This window comes from Astatotilapia calliptera, chromosome 13 (assembly GCF_900246225.1).
Source record: "Astatotilapia calliptera chromosome 13, fAstCal1.2, whole genome shotgun sequence".
NCBI lineage: Eukaryota > Metazoa > Chordata > Actinopteri > Cichliformes > Cichlidae > Astatotilapia > Astatotilapia calliptera.
The window spans coordinates 19003293-19024729 of record NC_039314.1 but is presented as its reverse complement, the minus strand read 5'-3'; the positions used below and the strand labels follow the sequence as shown (position 1 = coordinate 19024729).

General features: G+C 40.4%; 1 protein-coding gene across 1 annotated transcript in view; it reads left to right on the top strand.

Moving 5' to 3' along the window:
• Nucleotides 1–21437, top strand: part of bicc1a (BicC family RNA binding protein 1a) — a 55078-nt gene that overhangs the window by 14247 nt on the left and 19394 nt on the right. Inside the window, exons 2-6 of the mRNA XM_026189768.1 lie at nucleotides 1749–1795; nucleotides 11213–11282; nucleotides 14845–14924; nucleotides 15969–16127; nucleotides 17412–17465. Of these exons, the coding sequence (XP_026045553.1) occupies nucleotides 1749–1795; nucleotides 11213–11282; nucleotides 14845–14924; nucleotides 15969–16127; nucleotides 17412–17465 (410 nt within the window). The remainder of the gene's footprint in view (nucleotides 1–1748; nucleotides 1796–11212; nucleotides 11283–14844; nucleotides 14925–15968; nucleotides 16128–17411; nucleotides 17466–21437) is intronic.

The window sequence follows — 21437 nt, the reverse complement described above, 5'->3', positions numbered from 1 at the left end:
TCTGTTATCAGATTAAGCACAGCAGAATGCTGACGCTGTCATTATGAGCATCCGCTATCAGAGGCTCTTAACGCAGCTGAAGAGACATCCAGCATTGATTCAACAAGATGCTTATTTTCCCTTTCGTGACAGTTGTTAATGTTGTTGTTGCATAAGAGTGTTAACAGATGGAATTTTTTTCCGATCGGTTTCCAAAGCAGGAAGAATGGTCGTGGACATAAGCTCGCTTAAATCAGACTCTCCAGATTCAGACTCACAAGTTTCTAATCCACTTTTTTGTGCTTTTGGATGCAATGATGAGCTAATATTCATGTTATCAGTGTATTGGGGTGGTGAAAAGGATGCAGTGCTTAGTGAATTTTAATTATCTGTCTTTTAAAATGTGGTGTGGATAGGAAAGCTTCAACAATCCTTTCCACACCCTAATTTCACAGTGGGATTATCATCATATAATACTGTTTGCACCGTGTACAATCTGTAATGGGCTTTTTTCTTGTTTTTTTTTTTTAAAATGGGCCAGCTTTTATAGGTTTGAGGAAATTTTACATAAAACTCAACGGGGCTCAGAGGGCATTCACCATATGGTTGCTTGCTTTTCTTTTTTGACGTAATAGGTTTAGAGCTCCATTTAGTTGCAGTTACGTTCTTGATTCATTATAACTCATCATAAATGATTACCATTATGGTTTTCTAAAGCCCAACAGTCCAGACAGCGATATTTACTGTGCGATAAGTTTACCATACATTTTTTTTAGTTATTCAATTTGGTTCTAATGTTCAAAACTGCAAAGTCACTTTTTGAATACATTATACTTCAGCTGTCCATTCAGAAATAAATATTGAAATGTTTCGGACACTTTTGTCGTCATTGCACCGAGGTCAGCGTTTTTGACTGAACTGTAAGTCACGGCAACTCTACCGCTGCAGATGTTTCTGACCCAGATTTACACAGACTGCAGCAGATCCATCTTGAGAACGTTGACCGAAATGCATCATTAAACTCTCCCTGTATTCCCAAATGACAGGAACATGAGAATTCTCCTTGGATAGGAGATATGTATTTTGCATTAACAGAACTTGCCACAGCTTGGAGGACTTGCAGATGTGCTGGAGAGACTTCAGGCCTGACTTGCTCTGGTGGTTGGCTCTGTGCTTCTCTCCTGCTTACTGTATCAGCTAAGGGAGTTTCTTGGCATTTTCACCTGCTTGGAAATTTACTTTAAGTCAAACACCACTGCTTCTCTAAGTCCTTAGTCTGTTTACACCCAATGTTTCGGAATTTTAAAGTTGTCATGTACCATTTCCAAGGCCAGGCATTTACAGTATGCTGACAGACAAAAGTCGTAAGTGTGAATGTTATTTTAAGAAGTGCAAAACCAACATCAGTCAATCCAAGTGTGGTATGAAATGCTCCATTAATGGCTACTGTAAAATGCCCAAATATTTTCACTGTATCCATCAATTTGTTACACGGAAGCTGTGTCCAATCTCTAGGATTATAGAAAATTGCTTGGAACATTTTTATACCATTCTTGCAAATCAGCAGTATCGCTATGCATGCCAAACGCAATATGCAAAGAAATGGAGATCCACCATAAACACTTTACTGAGTGCAGATACGGTAACATTTTGAGGACTGGATAATCTGTGTGTGATTTGGCTGTGTTAGGCTGGATTGTACATTTAAAAACTGAGTGACTGTGTGGTTTTGATGAATTTATATTTCTCTTTCCTCTGTCTCACTCTAGCTGCCTCTGAGGGGAGAGTCAACGGTGGGGAGGATTTCTTTCAGAAGGTGAGTGTGTAGTCTGCACTTGGATAATGTGTGCTTTGTCTCTGGGTTGTTTTCAAGCCCACTGAGCAGCACTTCACTCATTGGTAATGGAGCAGATGCTCAGGTGCTCCTTCAGTCAGTCCTAATTACAAATGTAAACAAATAAAAACAATGGAACTACACTGACGTTAAACCACTCCAGGGCTCTGATACTATAACACAGCTGACACAACACTGGGTGGGGGGGGGGGCTTTCTCAGTTACATAATGTACCATAATATACCAGCTTATCTAAAGTTTAGAAACCCTAATCCGGCCAAGCAGTGCATCACTGACTTTTCTGTGTGAGCAATTTAATGAAATGTCCTCAAGCTTCACTACATTCAATGAAACGAGGATTTGGCTCAGTGAGTTTAAATATTTCTGAATGGGTGACAACTTGCTCACATTCTCGTACTGGTACTTGGGGAACAGTCAAGTATGACACTGTGGCTGTATAGCTCAGTTCTTTATTAATTGATGCTCTTTCATACCAGTACAATTGTTTATTAATTGCAAACTCTCAAGTGAAACCATTTCTGACTATTCAGTAATGTGACTTTCTCCTGGTTTTATTTCTGGAACCTATCCTGACAAGGGCTTGGCAATGCAAACTTGATCACCATGAAAAATTAACAAAAGACTAATCAAAGTAGACTGAGTTGGTTGAGTTACTGAGATATAGTATGGTGCAAAAGTTTTGAGCCACCCCTAATTTCAGACTTTCTTGCACTCTGTTAGCAGTAGAACCACGAAGGGGTCATTTTCACTCCGTGGCATTTAAAGAAAATATCGAAATTGGTTAAAATATAGCAAATAGTGAATTTTAGGATGTGTGAAATAAAAATGAAAAAATAATAAATAAATAAACATAACCGTTTATACCTAGAACAAATGAGGAGGTAATTTAGACCCAATAGAAATTAATGTAAAACAATATTGTACATACCAGGTTGCCTAGCAACATTTACTATTTATACACTTTTTGATATGATGCCTGCTGTAGTGCAGAGTAGTAGTTACTGCAGGGCCAAACGTGTCATGTATGGGAGTTTGAGCTGAAGCAGAGCCACTCAGAGCACGGAGTGTGTGACCGAACGTGTGGAGAACCGGGCGAGTTGTTGGCTTTATAGAGCAGCAGGGGAACTGCAGAGAGTCCAGAGTGTGGGGAACAAATTGCGCAAATAAAGAGTGAAATCAAGAGCAGAAAAGTTTTGGAGCTGCGGAGGTGAATATCTACAGACTGAGGCGAAGCAGTGAGGATGCTGGACGACAGGCTGCAGGACCGGTGATTAGAGGCAGTTGTGGATGAGATGTTAAACTTTCACTGTTAACTGTTGATAATGTGTTCACGCATCAACAAATCACACCAACACTTGCCTCTAGCGGCTTTGTGATATTTAATGAAATTATCTAAATCATTTATAAAACCAACAAAATCTCTTAAATCTTTTTACAGTCAGATCTTACTTAATTTTCAACTAATTTATCTAATTTTAGCAGCATAACATCTTCAAGAAATGACATTGCCTTTGCTGCTGTTGTTTCAGGACGAGGTCAACTTTGCGGTGGTTTTAGGGAGTCTGGTCTTGGCTTTCTGAAAGCCTTAACCTTTTTTTTCTTTTTCTTTTTTACGTTGGCTGCTTTTTCACTCATTTTCAGTCCAGTATTTGAACCTGAGAATTTATAGTGGAATCTTCTTTTATTCAGGCTTTACAGGGGATTTATGATTCTCTGGTCTCCCCGTTCTCTCCGGGTACCCCAGCTTTCTCCCACAGTCCAAAGACATGCAGTTAGTTGGGTTAGGTATCTAACAGCGATCTGTCCAGAGTGTACCCAGCTCTCGACCTATGGTAGCTGGGATAGGCTACAGCGACCCTGACAAGGATAAGCAGAAGAGAATGGCTATATGGATGTTAAATCTACACAGTGGCTACGTTCTAACCACAAACCCGTAGGAAACTCTACACCATAACCTATGATGCAACTGTAAACTCCCTGGAAAATTAACTAGATTGGGCGTTGACACAGCCCACAATTATTGTCACTGCTGCTTTTTGTCCTGCAGTTTTTGATTATCAGTGAGAGAGCAATAATCATAGCCTCAATATAAGGACTCACAGATGTCAGCTAATTCCTGGAGGGAGATTGCCCAAACTATTGGAATGACACAGAAAAACGTGAGGGACACATGTGTTTGCTTCCAAAAAAATGAAAGACCACAACAAAGACTGGGGACACTAACATATAACGAGCAACTTCGCAAAGAACCAATTTTAAATTGCATCTTCGGGCATTTTGTTACTAGCAGCCTCTCACAAAAACATGTAAATTGTTCCCACTTCTTCAGCTGAATTTATGAAAAATGCTAAAGATAAGGTGATTCCCAACAAGCAATCATCCACAAACTTGGCATATCTCTGCACTGTATTGTTAATTAAAGATGAGGGAACTGGACAAGTGAAGGACAATGATACATGATACAGGACCTGATGGATGCATGTGGACCTTCAGTAGATAAATCTAATATTTGTTGAAGCCCTATCAGAAATGTCTCAACAAATGGGTGGTTGTCAAAAAGGAAGAGAAATGGTGATAAAGCTGCTACATACCATGTTATCTTAGAACATTACAGAAGCAGTGTAGGATTATCCTGATAGCGATTGGGGGGGGGGGGGGGGCAGCCAACATCCAAAAAAGAGCTTTGAACGTCCTTTAATAAGCCCAGAAAACTTTTTGTTAAGACTCTTTGCATAAATTATTAGAAAGCTTACCTAAACCAAAGGCGATCATACCCAATATTGACTTTAAAGCTGATTGATTTACTCTTTGTCCCCCTCATGTTAAGAATTATGTAAAATGATATTAAAAGTAATTAAAATAAAACAAAATTCTATTGATCAACAATTCACAATACTAAAACTTCAGCTTACGGCTTAAATTTATAGATTTTCCACAACCTGTCTGCATGCATATGTCACAAGAGAAAAGACTGTGCAGATGCTGACTAAGATCACAACATTGTGTCGGGCAGAGCTATGTTTCAACTCATGTTTTGGGAGTAAAAATTGTCTGTCATCAGACCCTAAAACAAGAGTCATTGCGACAAAGCATTTATAGCTTTTTATTTTTCTAAAAAAAAAAAAATGTTGGGTTATGTCTTTTCCGTCTGTGCTTCAGTTCTAAAAGCAGCAGATCAACAGTCTTGCATGTAGAGATCTGATGTCCCTAAGGTCATGGCAGAGTGGTGCCTTTGGCTTTGAAGTGAATGCAACTTTTCCAAAGGGGTATTTTAGCAACTTGAAGTGCAAGACTGAGTAGACCTGTATAAGTTCAAGCATTAAATTACACAATGACGTTTTATGTAAGCAAGTTGGAAAGAAAAAAAAAATTAACCGAGACTCTGACTGTATTAAAACGTACTTTGCAAAGTTAACACCTGAAGCATCATCTGCAGATACAGAGGTTGCACTTCTCAGTTATTAGACACATTGCATGAAATGAATAACGAGGCTTCTGCAACACATTGTATCATTACTGTGTGTTATAGTCAGCTGTTGTTAAAAAAAACAAAAAACACCAAATGCTGTACATAACTATGATTAATGGAGTGGTATGTCGATTTGTGCAGCATTTGAGTCGGTATATAAAAGAAACTGTCTCAAACGTAATCGAGATTGGTCATTGCATACAGTCTAATCACACTGACAACAGTTGACCCAAATTGTAAGATCTGACATGAAAATTCAAAGTGTATATTGAAGTATATTGTGGTTTCCTTAATTTATCTCAAGTGGATTGATTTTTGTTTAAAACTCAGCTTCCTCATTATATTAAATCTCCCTCTATACTATGTTAATGGGCTGTAATGAAATAAATGATGGACAGCGGTCTGCTTTAGCATTCCTCCTTTGTCTATTTTCCGTATTTGGTTTTGGAGGTTAGGAATCAGAGTTAAATGTCAAAGAAGGAGGCAATTTAACTGTCCCTGAAGCAGTTTTCAAAAACCAAGTAATGCAAACCAGGCGCCTTAAGATTTCCCTCGTCGGAATTTTAACAAGGACTCTCGATATAATGCACTCTAGTTCTTCCTTCACTTCTTTTGGCTTGGATAGAACGGCAGTGTTTAGGATATGCAGTCTAGATGTCTACCTCAAAGCAGGTCTGGCAAAATACGCCTGGTGGTGTATTGACTTTGCCAGCCATGACTTTAAAAGTCCTTGACTTGAATATTGTCACAGCTTGTTCAAAGAAACAGTGGTTACTAGAGGTTAAATTGACAATTAAAAATTAGTATGCAGCTGTTTGAGTTGGCAGTCTGGTAAGAAGCAGTAAAGTGCTAAAGTCATGTTTTTATTGTAGAATTTCCATTTGGACAGCTCTGTATAGTTTCCCCTCTGATAGCGTGATCACCATACATGCCCAATTTGAGTTGGGAAAATAAACACACGGTGTAACTGTGGATTGTTGAAAGAAAATGGATGAGGTGTGTGAAATACCTTGAAGTTGATGAAAATGGAAACTCTTAGTTGGACCGCTTCCTGCCCTTCCAACACACCCATGAACCACACACACTCAGTGGGACTAATAAGGCACATACGAAGAAAGTCTCTCTCACACATAAGAAAGCATATAGTCATTTTTGACGCACACATTCTTACACTTTGGGTGTTGGGAATTAGATTTTGTAGTTGCCTCAGCAGTTGAGATTTTTAGAGTTCAGTCTCTGGCAAGAGCAGCACAAAATGATCCACCCCCGCACTTTCTTCCCAAGCCTGCCTGCTGCAGTTGATCAAACCCTCTTACTCACTGTCTGCTGGACTTCCTTTGAGCTCAGAGCAACTTTTTGTCATAGAGTCCAAAACAGTCCACCCTCTTCATGTTGTCAGTAAAATAGTAGAGAAGATGGCAGACAATGTTGGACAACAGGAGGGTGCGCCAGCCGTGAAGTTAGCCATGTGAAGTTCCCTGCAGCTCCTGTGAGGGAATCTTACCAGCTATGTCCCTTTTCTCTTTTCAGCCTGTTTTTGGCATCACTCACTCATGTTTTTCCCCTCTCGCACGTCTCTTTCTGCCTCTTCCCTGCTGTTGTTCCAATGTTATTAGGTCTTTGCACTCTATTAATCCATTAATGTTTCCTTGTTATCATTCTGGTGTAAGCAGGGGATTTCTCTCCAAATAATATACTTGATTGTTTAACAGAAAGCGTGCGTCAGTGAACAGTTTATCATATTGTTATGCAGTAAAAACTTTTACGCTGTAAACTGTTGGAAGTGTTGCATCACTCTAAGCTCTATGGAGAGGTGTATAGAGGTTTAGTCGTGGGGCAACAAAAGACGATAACGCCACGCACCACAGAAGAGCTTTGAGTGGATTTCAGTCAAGAGAAGCCTTTTGAACCTCTATCCAGTTCCTCCCCAGTCCTGCTTCTGTCTCCATCCCAGAGGTTGTGGTTCTCTAAATAATGCCAAGCAGGATATTTAAGTGCCAGTGTTCTCTACATCTGATGCCAGATGTAATTCATTTCATTTACACTGACGCATTTTGTATTCCGCTGCGCTGACAAGGAAAAAACCTGAAAAATTAAGACTGTCAGGGTGAAATATTTGGTTGGCATACGTCTGTGAGACGTTGAAATAACTAGGTCAGTATGAGTGGCATCAAAACATACATAAACAAATGTTTGTGTTCAGTCAAGCAGTTTGAATTATCATGCGTCATCCATTAAAGTGTGTGTGTGTCTGCGTGTGTATGTGTTGCCCAGAGGAGTTACGGTGCTGCAACTTAGCACTCTGTTAACATGAACTCAGCTATGACTGTTGAGCCTCACGGGAACGGTTCAGTCAGTGCTGTCATCTTCGAGCTCTGCTGTTTTCTCAGTCTCGTAACTCTGACACCTCCCCCCAGAAACCCTCTGTCATCCCCGCAAACACACACACAATCGCACATATTCCAGCTGAATCAACAGCTGCACCATTGCAGCGAGATCCAGGAAACATGCCTCTACACTGTCGACTGCTGCTGTGCAATACATACTAACGCAGTCACGTGTTTTAAATGGATGTGCCATCTTTGAGGACATTTACTTAATGATATCCTGTGTTATGTTACGCACACATCTGCACGCACAGCTGCAAACCACTAAGAGCTGATCATGTCAAGGTCGTGCCATGAAATGTTGTTGGAGCCACAGTCATTTTTGTATTGATTTCAGAAAGGCTAGGGTGGCAGAATAGAGTGGCTGGAATGGTAAATATATAGGTTACTTAAATTTGTGCAAATATCTTCACCCATTTGAGAGGCATTTGCTAGCCCCTTCATAAATAAACACCATCCACCCTTTAAAATGGTGTGTGGTCTGCCAGAAATCAGTCCCATCTGCAGGACCCTGCCAAGAACAGCAACGCTGGACAGGAAACAGTTTTCTCTGAACAAAGCCCTTTTTACAGAAAAAGTTAGGGTATAAGCCATAATGTCTTTTGTTTTTTTTTAAATCGTAAGCCTTCTACTTTGCTTATTTTCTGTGCTCCATTGTAGTTTCTGTGTAGCTTTAAGAGAGTGAAAAGTACATTTCCATTTACAGTGTCATTTTACTCGCTATCAGTCATCTGGCTTTAGTTCCACCATTGCCACTGCAGTTTCTGTTACCTCTGGGAGCTTGCTGCAGTCTTATGTTTCTTTCATATGTGCTTTTAAATTAAAGGCCTTCATGACAAATCCAGACATGCGTGTCATTGCCACAGGAGAGTGATTTGTAAGAGCAGAAGTTACAAAAAAAACTTTTAAAATTAAAGGAAAAAGTTAAGGGAGAATTTGTCTTTATCGCCGGGAACAGAATGTCCTTTAATGCTGCTTGTGATGCATCCAGCTGGTGTGAGCATGTGATTCAGACTGCGAAGAAAAGTTTGCATTCAGCTACAGGGGTGTTTGTGATTTATTGTCCTTTCTCACATATACCAGACGTCAGTGGGTGGGTGTCATGTTGTAGATTAGCTGCTTGTGCCCGAGGCTAGTTTGAAACTCACTAACATAAAACTTGTCAGATTTTGGTTTCAGGCTTGATTTACAATCTGTGTAAAACCATTTTGAGTGAATACATGGATAATGTTGTTGCAGCACTTGTAAAAAATCCTGCATCAAAGAGGAATGGGGAGGTCTCCAGTAAGACAGTAATGGGTGATCATTAGCAGCACGCTAAAGGCCGGATCTGTTTCCAGCTTAGTCCCTTTAATGATACCAGAATAAATTCCTTACAGAAATAGTTGAGCAAGATTATCTGAGAAGAATTTGCCTTTATTTTCATTGCACAACATGTACATTTCACTCAGTAGACACTGCAAGTAATCGCAGAACCACGAGACAGATAAATCACAAGGAGGACTGAAAGCTTAATTTTTTTACCCTTAGATGATGATAATTCTAAAAAGATATGCAACTTGGGTCAAGAGTTTAAGAGGGAGGGAAGAATATAACAATACATCAGTAAGTTTTTATTGAGTTTGTTTTGTTTTTCTGGAGGAATGCAGACACTTGTGAGAGGAAATTTACTTACCTTTAAAAGGAGCCTATAAAATAAACCCATAGATGCCATTGCTTAATAAAAGTTAAAATTCTGACTTCAGGGTACTAGGTTTTTACATTTTTATGTGTGAAGGTGTAGGAAATCAGTGAGGCCTGAAAGGGGCCGTCAACCCTCATCGGCTTAGAATATACAGCTCAGCTGTAGCGTAAAGTGAAACACACATCAGGCCTGTGGAAGCTGGCTCTGTTTTACAGGTGTGTGTGACTGGCTGTGGATAAGCTGTCAAACTATGTTGTTGATGATTTCAAGAAAAACCCTTCAACATGTAGAAAAGCAGACAGGAGTTTATGAGCTTCCCTTTCTGATTTGTGCCTCAGTTAGCAATACAAGCTGTACTTTTGTCTTTTAAAAAAAAAAAAGAACTGGCAGATATAATTTAATAATCTTTGAGGGGACAATGAAAGCTGTGAATAGTTGTAGCAGTACTAATAAGCGTAACATCTAATTTGACTAGGGAGCACTGATGGCTCTTAATGCACCCTTTCTCCCATTTGAATTACAATATGTGGCTTATGGCTTAATGCACTGGACCACTAAGGAATATTAAGTGGCAGCCCCTGCTCATGTAATGTGTTGAAGCGGGCCTCTGGTGCTTGATCACGTAGCTGAAACAGGGAATTTCATATCTTCTCCATCCCGAAAACACAAACCCCTGGAAAGTATTAAAACAAACATAAGACCACAGGACATTTCTGAAAACAAGGATGGAGCACATTGAGGACAAAGCCATTAGGAGACACATCTGATTTTCTTTCTTTTTTTTTCTTTTTTTCCCCCTCCATTAATATCAAGTACTTCTCACGACTGGCAGTTCAAAAGGCAGCCGTTATAGATTTGTAGGCAGGAGGCCAAGCAAGGTAACTTCCTCCTGGTGGAGAAAAAAAATAGGAGTGAATGCTGGCAGCCTCTTGACAGCTCATTGTACTTTCTTTTGCTACCTGCTGTCCCCCCTTCTCCAGTGATAGATAGATAGATAGATAGATAGATAGATAGATAGATAGATAGATATCGATCATCATACATTGATATTGCCTATTTTCCACGCTTGCTGCCAAAACAGCCTTCATCCATTGATGCATGGATATAATCAGGGACTTTTGAGGGTATCCTAGTGCTGTCTGCCACCACAACATTAGCAGAGGATTTTTATGCTTTATTGGCATGTTCCTAAGGAGTTTCTATGGAGTCGTAGGATGCATTAGCCTGCTTTGTCTATTTGTCTGCTAGGTGCATGTCAAAGTAGCATTCATTTGAATGCCATGACCAAAGGATTGCTAGGCATGTTATGCATTGCAAAGCTAAGTGACCTATAAGTTTAATCCTGTGTGTGTGTGTGTGTGTGTGTGTGTGTGTGTGTGTGTGTGTGTGTGTGTGTGTGTGTGTGTGTGTGTGTGTGTGTGTGTGTGTGTGTGTGTGTGTGTGTGTGTGTGTGTGTGTGTGTGTGTGTGGGTGGGTGGGTGGGTGGGGTGTGTGTTGATCAGAATCTGAGCAGTTTTTAATTGAACGCAGTCACAACTCCTCGTGTTTTCAAAGTCACCCAAATTAGTGCTTGCTAATACAGCTGATCTAATTAAAATCTCCAAAAATCCACATAGTGTCTCACAGTGATCTATATAATAGTATAATTAGAAATAAATCTGAAAAACACATTTACAAACTTAGAAGTTTAGTTCAGTATGTTGCTGTAAAACTATTGTAATTACTGCCAAGACAGAAGTCTCAAAGTTCTAATTTAGTAGGTTTTTTTGTCTGCTAATACACAACCAGTACTGATATCTGTGAAAATCTAATGCCAGCTCTCCTTCATTCTGTTTCAGATCATGGATGAGACCCAAACGCAGATTGCCTGGCCTTCTAAACTGAAAATTGGAGCAAAGTCAAAAAAAGGTGAGGTTTCCCCGCTTTTTATACCAAACTCTTCCTATACTGTTGCTTGTGTGTAACTTACTTTTGGGGGGCTTAATGTTGAGCCTATAGGATGTATGGATATGACGAGCTCTATATGTTAACTTTGTTTTGGTTTTCCATCTGAAAAAACTAATAAAAAAAGGTTAATGGTTATGAGTCAGTTTGTTGTAACCAGAAAAATGTTCTTTGCAAACTCGGTGGGGTCGGATGGACAAAAAGGGGAGTATTTCAAGATTGCACTAGCATTGGTTATTAAAAATTTAATTGAAAAGATGAAAGCATTGCATGTTTTCTGTCCCTCGCAAGGCAGTAACCTCATCTTCATGGAGGAATTTTTGTCAGATTTTTGCTGCAGAGGTGGAGGGGTGGGAGTTGGTTGCCCACGCATTTATTGCCCAAGTTGTTCCAGTGCTCTGTTACCAATAAAACATTATCACGGTTATTTAAAGCTCTTCCGGGAGGGAGTGAGGCCAGGATTGAGGAGAGGGGAGGGTGAGGAGTTGGTGTAGCGATGCCCACTTTAGCAGTTCTCCTGAGGAAAACAATGCGCATCTTCAAGCCAGATGTGCAATCCAGTGACATTATGTAACTTCCTCACTCATTCTTTATGGATAAAAAGTTGACGCAAACACATCAGAATATTAAACACTTTTTCCTCTGGCTGTTTAATCAGCTGTAGGTTCTACGCAGTTCATTCGCACACAACTATCCATTCACCCCAAGTATTAGTTCATTCAGAAAACCTGCCTTTGACGGCACCTGGGAATGATGATGTGTACAAAAAAAAATGTACGTTTTTGACGCATGATGTTAGATTTTCCCCCGGTGTTGCGTAAACCGAAAGCAGCAGAGGGTAAGAGTGTTATATAATCACTTGGTTATCTTATGCATTTTTTGGGGGGGGGTTGAAACTGCCCATCTGCTTTAACCACCTGGATCCTGGAATTGAGGGAAGAGGAAGGGACAACACAGCAAAATAGAGTTCATTTCACTTACCACATCAGCCATTCTGTAAACTTCAGGAAACGAAGAAACACAGATTTTATCCACCTTTTATTGAACACAAAATTAGTCCAACACAAAACTCACCTGCTCTGCTCTTGACAGAAGATGACGGAGCAGATTATGTTCCGTTATTTTTATCTAAAATCACACTCTTTAATAGCATTAGCTTTCCTTGTTTCCCTGGAATTTTCATGTGCAGTCTGGAATTGATTACACTCGGTGGGATAGCAGCAGATGTGAGGGGATCTGTATGTTTTGTAACCTCTGCGTATGGCGAGCCGCACTTCATCAAAATGCCAGCTCTGCTGTTTCATTCATCACCTGCAACTAGCCATCTCTACCGCCTGCATAGGTGCGATAAGGCAAGTTGGTAGCCTCTGGGACAAGCCGTCATCAGCACCTAGCCTGCAGTTTATCATAATGAGGAGCCATATCGCTCATGCACAAGACACGTACGTGTAGCAATTTAAGGACACCGGAGTGGTCAGTGTTGGTTTATTGGCGTCTCAGAAAGTATCATTTTTTTGTTTTTTTTTCCATTACGGATAATTGTTTTAAAGCTACTTCCAGTTGCCAGTTGTGTTTCACTGTTTCCGCAGATGTTTTGAATGAGGAACGCTAAGTCAACAGGATTTTAATTCTCTTCATTTGTGTGGTATTTTCTAATGCAGTCCTTCGCTGGAAAAATGCTTCAGCTTTGCCAGGCCAGAGCTCTGGGTCAAAAGGTTTCTTCTCTGTCAAGTGGAACAATAAAAATCTGTGTGACTGAAAACATTCACCTTTCGCAGCTACAGGTCTACTCTTGTTTTTGTTTGTTTTCATAGGTGTTGTGCGTGCCAAATTAGGACTTAAGGTGTTTTGTTTTTTTTATACATATATATTCAACAATCATTCATCAAATACAAAATGGGGGGTGGAGAAAAAGCACAGAGCACACACCACTTCAAAAATGCGGGGGTGTTCTGCATCACGACTGCGGCACTCATTTAGGCTGGCTAATGTTTGCCAGATGTGCTGTGCAGGTTGGAGTGGGGACACTGAAAGGGCCATACTCCCTCTAACGGTTACAGGAGGAAGTTGAGTGATTTCTGTTGTTCACGACAGCAGAATGATGGGAAAATTCCCTGGAACAGTGCTGAGGTTGTGATAGATCTCTGACCACTCTTTGTGCTTGTTTTTTTTTTTTTTTTTTTTTTCTCTGTTTTGTTTTCCTGTCTGACTTCAGCTTTTTTTTTTTTTTTTTTTTTTTGTTTTTTTTTTTTTTTTTTTGTGAGTTCTTAACCCGCAAACAATCTGTGAGCTGTTGTTCCTCCCTCCTGTGATGCAGCATCTTTTGGAGTCTTGAGGTTGTCCGACCCTTTTGGCGCTCTCAACAAGATCTGTGCTTGTTTGTTGATGCATATCAAACTAATAACATTTGCTTCCTTTGTAAATACAAAAAAGAAACTACCCTGACTGTTTTCTTTTCTATGCTTCTCATATCTGACCCATGCAGGACTTTTCACTCCTAAGCTCCTTGGAAGACTAAACACGCTAGTACGAGTTTCTCTAAGGTCCCGGTGACTTTGTAACAATAAATCTGCTTCAACAAGTCCTGTCTGAGGACTACGCTGTACATCTGTGATCCTGTGTTTGTGTGTGCATGGTTAGGAGTGTTCCTGGAAGGGGGCTTTGTGGACTTCCTGCTGCTCGGTACAGTTAACACGTGGGCGATGGACCGTGGACGTGTAGTACATGAATGTGTGCACGTGAACACACACGCACATATTTGTGTTTTTGCGTTTGCATTCTCCAGGGGTCCTGCATGCAGCAGTGCCAGATGTATTCTTACCCAATGCTGCGCAGACAAAACCATTAGCTGTGAAAAGTTTAGCTATGCAGTGTTTGTGCTGAGAAGCTGAGGAGGCACAGTTTATTCACTGCTTGGATATTTCTTGCGCGATCCTTTTGTGGTTGCTGAGTGTATTTACTCAGAAATTTTAAATGCTTCAAAGTGGTGCGTTTATCACTAGTTTGCATTTGGGTAAACACTACTGGGTCTTGGAGTGACTGCTAATAAACACCAGAATACAGTCAGTGATCTTTAGCAGTATTTGAGAAAGAAGCTGAAGGAGGTTGACAGAATGAGGTTCAGAAAAGAGAAGGTGAGGGTGTCTGTCTTCTATTTAGGCAAAATTGCAGCTCAAGATTTGTTTTTTTTTTTGTTTTTAACAGCTCACAGTTTTTTGAGATTGCCTGAATGTAATTCCAGAGGTGCTCCTCTTCCCCAATCACCACATGGCATTTGCTTGCCAATAAAAATGAGACTCGGCAGATATAAAAGCAGTAATTACTGTCACACAGCTTTTGTCTGACGCACTGTAATTTGTTGACAAGTGGAGACTTTTTGTGTCATATTTGGATTGAACTTGTCGCATTCTGCCTCTGCTCATTGTCAGCACCAAGTCACGCACGCACATAGCATACTTCTACAGACGTTAAACACATGCCGTCCGCCTCGTTTTTAACGTCTGCCCATCTCTTCTTTCCTTGCCAGATCCACACATCAAGGTGTGCGGGAAGAGGGAGAATGTAAGGGAAGCCAAAGACCGAATAATGTCTGTCCTCGATACAAAGGTAAAGAAAACACCTTCATCACAGTGATTAAAAAACGTCCTTTGTGTGTAAACGGGCAGCTCTCAGTCTTCTGTTTCCTGCTGAAGGTGTTTTTCACTCAGGTTTATTTCACCTGAACTCTCCCACTGACAGCAATCAACTTTCCACTAATCAATCCCAACACTCAAGTCTTGAGTTTCTCAGTTTTGCAGTGTGTGCATGCAGGCTCCGTTGCCATGACAGCAAAAGAATTCACATAGTTGGGTGACTGGGCTCTAGCACACCCTAGGGGCAAGAGGTTGCTTGTGCACTTTGTACAGCAACCCACACGGAAGAGCTGCACCCAACTGGCATTGTTTATAGCATTTTATATGGTTTTGTCACGAAAAGGCCTTTCCCCCCCCCCCCCCCCCTGGAATACACAGAATTATTTCAGAATTTTTATTTGCTTTATTCATTTTTTTTAATAAACAGCATATTTTGTTGCTTTGATTCTGTTCTAAACGAGTGCAGCATGTGAGTGTGTTTTTTAAAGAGTGGAAAATTGTAAAAGTAAATACTTTGTGACTGTTTAGATGGCGTAAAGGGGGACACATGTTCAACAGGCCTTTCAGTGAACCAGGATTTACAATCAGAGAAATAGCAGGGGAATCAGGGAATCTTGGACCTCTTTGTTGTTTAATATTGTAAGGTATTTACTTTACAGTGTCTTAAAATGCCTCGAATATTGCTGGTAATTGGCAATCTATAAATACAACTAAAAGAAATTAAAACATCACCAAAAAAGCGAGAGGTCTATTAGCTTGTTTGTTTTTTGTTGAACACACAGTTGTAGCTCGGGGAGACTATAAACTCCACAGTATGTACCAGATGGTTGCTTTACCCATGGGCCGGATGGGTGTATTTACTAGAAATATCTTCATTAGTTCAAAGCTGTAAATGCAGTTTTGTTTTGCTTTTTTCCTTTAGTTTATGTACAATGTTCTGTACTTTTCTCACCTCACTGATATTTTTCAAGGGTTATCAGTCATCTTCTCAACCACTATCACTCTTTCTTCTCATTAGAGTAACAGGGTGACTCTGAAGATGGATGTTTCCCACACAGAGCATTCACACGTTATTGGCAAAGGAGGCAACAACATCAAGAGGGTGATGGAGGAGACGGGGTGTCACATCCATTTCCCAGACTCTAACAGGAACAACCAGGCAGAGAAAAGCAACCAGGTTTGAACCTTTTCTTTAATGTCTTGGATCACTGCTTTGCATTCTGCTGCCCAGAGTGTTTCCTACCATCATCCCTTAAAAACAGATTTTCTTAGGTTTCAGGTTCTAAATAACTCTTTGATCTGTGTATGCAGCCCTCCAATCCATTTACTAGCTGTCACGGGGTCTGTCTGGACAGGTTGCAGAGAGTTGGTTCACTCGGGTGTTTTGATTGGCCAGCTCAGAGGAAGCTAGTATGTTTTGGCTGGCCTCACTAGAATAGCACTAGGATCCTGCTGTAATTACCATTAAAGTATAGTAAGAGGAGTTGAGGAGAGGTCCAAGCATTAGATATCTGCTCTACACCTGTGTATGAAAGAACTGACAAGTTCTTTATTTTCAAAGGTCTACTCACCTTACTCTTACGGTTTCTCTGTGGGCTTTGCATAAAACAGTTTGCACTTATTCCAGATGTAGATGGTTAAGCTACTCCCCTCAGAACTCTGTATTTTGTGCATTGCTCAATCCCCTCCAGTCTGATGATGCAAGTATGGGCTGATAAGCAGCAACACTCTCCTTTTAGGCCCTTTAAGCTGTGTCTGTTCTCCAGTATCAAAAGCTTTCAGTCTGCATCAGAGCCTTTGAGAGGGCAGGCATATTGACAGTACAGTTTTATTGATGAGCACATGGTACATTACTGTAAAACTCAATGAAGGGGCTACTTTTGATTCTCAGTAAAGCTGATGAACTTCAGGATATTGTTGAATCACACTTAAGCAAAGCTTTTTTATGTTAAAATCTACAGTGCAAGTGTATATTTGAAGATTTTCTTCATGTAGCAGAGGTGAATTAGAGTGACCTGCTTTGTGTTGATTTAATTTTTTCTTTTGACAGCAACACTTAAACTTTATATTTGTTTTGGCACTGTAGCTGTGTACCGTGCTTAAGGTCTTTCATGGATAGCGCTGCTGAATCGTCTTTAGAGTGAGGAACGAGGATCAGAACAGAAAAAGCTAATGAGATCATTTATCACCCTTTTCATTAGTCTTTAAATTTAGTTAATCTGGCCTCTCTTTTTGGTGGTTATGCTTAAAAATTACTTGGTTAAATTTGCACGGTTGTTTTTACATTCACAGTGAATTGCATCATTGAGTCGAGCAGATTCATGACACGGTTCAAAACATTGCCTGCAAAGATGTCACAATTACATGAAACCGTATGCAAAGTACCTTAGTCTTGTATTTATCTTGGAGTGCGGGGGAACTGGATGACTGATTTACATCATTTACTTTTTATTATGAACAGGTGTCCATCGCAGGGCAGCCAGGCGGGGTGGAGGCAGCTCGAGTAAAAATAAGGGTAAGTTGGAATTCAGCCACGTTTGTCTTTGAGGGATACTCCACCCATAATTTTGAGTATCAAAGGCACATTCCCTGCAGACTGTTAAATTTGCACTTTTAACCTCCGTGGAGCAGACCGACTGTGCTCAGTTTACATTTCTGAAAGTTGCCGCTGATTTTAGTGCTGACCAATTTCTTTAAGAATAGATTTCAGTGTTATTTTGTAGTGCAGAGTTCAGCCAGATTGGACTGTTTTTAACAGAAAATCACAAGGCTGCCTAATCCATCCCACTTGACTATAGGATTGAGTTGTTGATTGGGAAATGTTGATTTCTCATGATGTAAAAAACAATGGTGAGAATGAAGGATTTTGCTCAGCCGTACTAAGTAACAGCAACTGCAAGTACGAGTGTGTGTTTGAAACGATGTATAACAAATAATAAGAGTATTGCCCTAAATTTACCTCCACCTATGCCGTTTCCTGTTTTCCTTTGCCTTTGGCTGCTCCACCGGAGTACATTTGACCAGGCAAAATTTCAGCTGGACTGCAGTATCCAAGTGTCCATGTCTTGATCCTCTGGTCAACTTGGTCTCTCCAGCTTGTGTCATCTGAAATACTGTGCTTACCAGCACCAGCATGTCCAGTACTATTCGATAATTACTTGACATGAAGTTAAAATAATTAAGGACAAAAGTTTAAGACAAGAAATAGTCACATAAACTAGATTTTAAAGAATATTCTAAAGGACATTTGAAAATGTGTAAATCATGACCATGCTCAAGAAAATGTCAAAATTAGGACAGTCGAGTCAAGTCGCGCACCTAATCCTTCAGTGGAAAAGCTCCAACCTTTACAGTAGGTAAATATGTGGCCCAGGCATAGTTTCAACACTTCGTCTAAGCCACAAGCACCATTCCCTACTTATTCCCAGTCCACTTCCCAAGAACAATTGTAAAATAAAAGCATGAGCAACGCTCCCTCTGGCAAGTCTATCTCAAACCCATTTTCTAGCATTTTTTCCATCTTCAGTTTCATTCTGACGGGAAGCCCAACCTTCAGCTTCATCTCTGAGAGCAAAAAGACCTCGTGTGCTTGTGTGACCTACTACATCTTTAGACTTTTACTGTATTTCAACACCACAGCAGTTGTCTAAAGTGAGCACATTCCTCTGCTATGAACTGACCAAAACTAACATGGCGATGTGTGCTTTTGAGAAAGACAGAGTGAGTGTGTGCTGGAGGGAAAAGACAGGAAGACAAGGTCACGCTGGATGTTGTTGCAGTGCGTACTGGCAAATGTCTGCATGCATGTACCCATATCTCTCCATGTTTAATGGGTGTTTTCATAAGCAACAAATCAAATCCCAGATCATCTGCTTTCTTTGCTATGGATGAGGGGAAAAGAATAATCAAACCGAACCATACCAGTGTTGTACAAAGAACCACAAAGAGTTTTGTGTCCTCGAGAGAAGACTCAGTCAGCGGACAAGTGAGCTGAATAATAAGAGTTTCCTCTCCTGTCTGTCAGCTTGGTGTCTTTCAGTGGAAACCTTGATACTTACCTAGTCCTGGAATAGCCAAACATATTGTATGTGCTGTCAACAGTGTTATAAATTTGACATCCAGTTTAAGGCAGCTGTCGATGAAGGAGTGTTATAGTTTGTGCTCGGGCATGATTAGCGATCAGGCTACATGCGCCCACTTCTTAAAGCAGATTAGGGCACGGTTCGCTTGACTGCACCGTGGCAGAGCAGTCACGCTACTCAAACAGACGGGCACAGTACAGATCGCCTAACATTGTATACATTTCATCTGGTCAGCGTTAGCTTCACACTGAAAATGTCAACATACTTTAGATGTTTACGTGGTATACCTGCGTCCTGTAGTAATCACCGACTTGGATTCCATCTCACCAAACAGAATATTTATACAAAGCCTTGGACGTGCCATCAGAAGCTGTATCCCTGTTTGCCTGGAGACAAATCAATGGCTTGATTTAGTTTTGTTGACATCTTTTATAATGTGTTAAACTGCTACTGTAGTAACTTTATCTTGAGGTGGAGTTTTTCCCCTCTCAACACCTCGCCCTGTCCCGCCTCTTATCCCCTCTGAAAATATCTCGAAGTGTCTACATTTTAATTTAGTTTTAGCCATTTGACTTTTTATATTGTTTATATTTTCATAATCTCCTCCCCGGTGCTCCTGTGGTTCATTTTTCCATTTCCAGCTCTGACAGTCTGCCATACTTCTTTCACTTGGTCAGAAAGTTGGATCAATATTTAAAAAAAAAAAAATCACAGTAGAGAGGGGGAAAAGGGGGGAAAAACGAACCATGATTAAGTTTTTCTGGTATCAAGTATTTTTGTTGCACCAGTGTTTATCTTTTCAGTTTCACATCAGTAATTCTGGCTTGGATTAAACTCAAAAGTCAGAATGTCCAGACAAAACAAGCCAGGTGTGTAAACACACTCAGACTGATTATTGAAGGGCTAATCTTTTTCTTTTTTTTTTTTCTTTCCCTACATTTGGTGTGAAGTCAGCAGATAATTCATCACCCTGGATCTGTTAAAATATAAAGGAAAACTGTCCTCCACGTTTTCTAAAGCCCACTAAGTGCCAGAGCTTGTCTAATTTCTTAAAAGTTAATTGTTAAGATAACCTAAGATGCATTTCTGGGCTCACCCTCATCATCCAGTGCATGCCGAGTGGCATCGATCTTGAGGGAGGGGGAAAAAAGTGGACTCGACGGTTATTTCGAATCTTTTTCTTTTTTAAGTTGTGTTGAAATTGAAAAATTCCACAGTAAAATGCATGAGGTTAGAGAGTTTACCTCAGTTTCTTGTCCTCCTACATAACTCCTACAGTTATGGTTGCTAGTTAGACAGAGTACTATCTTCTGGGTGGGCATTAGATCACATCCTCCCCAGTCGTCTTCTAAAACCAGAAGTGGCTGGTTTGTTCCTGCATTAGCAATGCAGCTAAGGGAGAATCATGTCCCTTAATCATTCAGACACACCGCAGTGGACCTACAAGGTCTGCCGTACTTCTGATGCCTTCTTGGGTGGAGATCTGTTTGACTCTGTAACAAGCCAGTTGTTGAGGTGATGGATTCTTGGGGGATTTAATGTGGCTTTCGGAGATGGAGCTGGCAGGTAGGTGATGAAAGGTCTAGCTAGTTGCGTTACCTCAAAGATATTTTCATTTTTCTTCATCCCTCACCCTTATGTCAGGACAAGTGAGGCCTTTGAACAGCACTTTCTGTTTGAATACATGTGAAACCCATATTTGCCAAGCTGTCCTTTTTGAAAAAAGCTGAACTCAGCTCCGCCGTGAAAATCAGCCTATTCTTCATTCAGTTCTCGACTCCTGCTGGTCTGCTTGTCCTCCCTTGCATTTCCCTCAGTGCTGACCTAAATTTCTCGAACCCTCGGAGAGCGAGTGCTGAAACGTGATATAAATGTAAGGCCAAGCGCATATGGGACTGATCAGGGATGCATTTCTTTGGTCAGAGCAATTCATGCTGCTTGCCCTTCACTGGCAGCCAAAACCATAGTGGCGCTCTGCCCAAGAGTCAGTGTTTGGATAAGTGTGTGCGTGTGTGTGTTCATTGTCTTTATGAGTGTGTATATGTGCATTCCCTTCAGTTTTTCTGTATAAGGGTGTGCCTGTGTGATTTATCTCTCTTGTGTGTGTGTGTATATATAAGCATGTGTATGCATAAAGTAAAGTTGTCAGCATCTATTCTCTTTGAATGAAGGCTGTGACACAAATGACAGGAACTGTTATCTGTTGCTGGTCCTGTGGTTTAATTCAGTGACTTGATGTATGAGAATTAATGTATGAGAGTGAACAGGCCATGGACCACTAATGTTTTAAATTTTAAACCAGAGTTGGATGTTTTCGTGTAGCCATAATGATAAAATGATGAAGAATTTTATTTCTTTTTTTTTTTATTTTTTTTTTTATGTTTTTTTTTTTTTTTTTTTTTTTG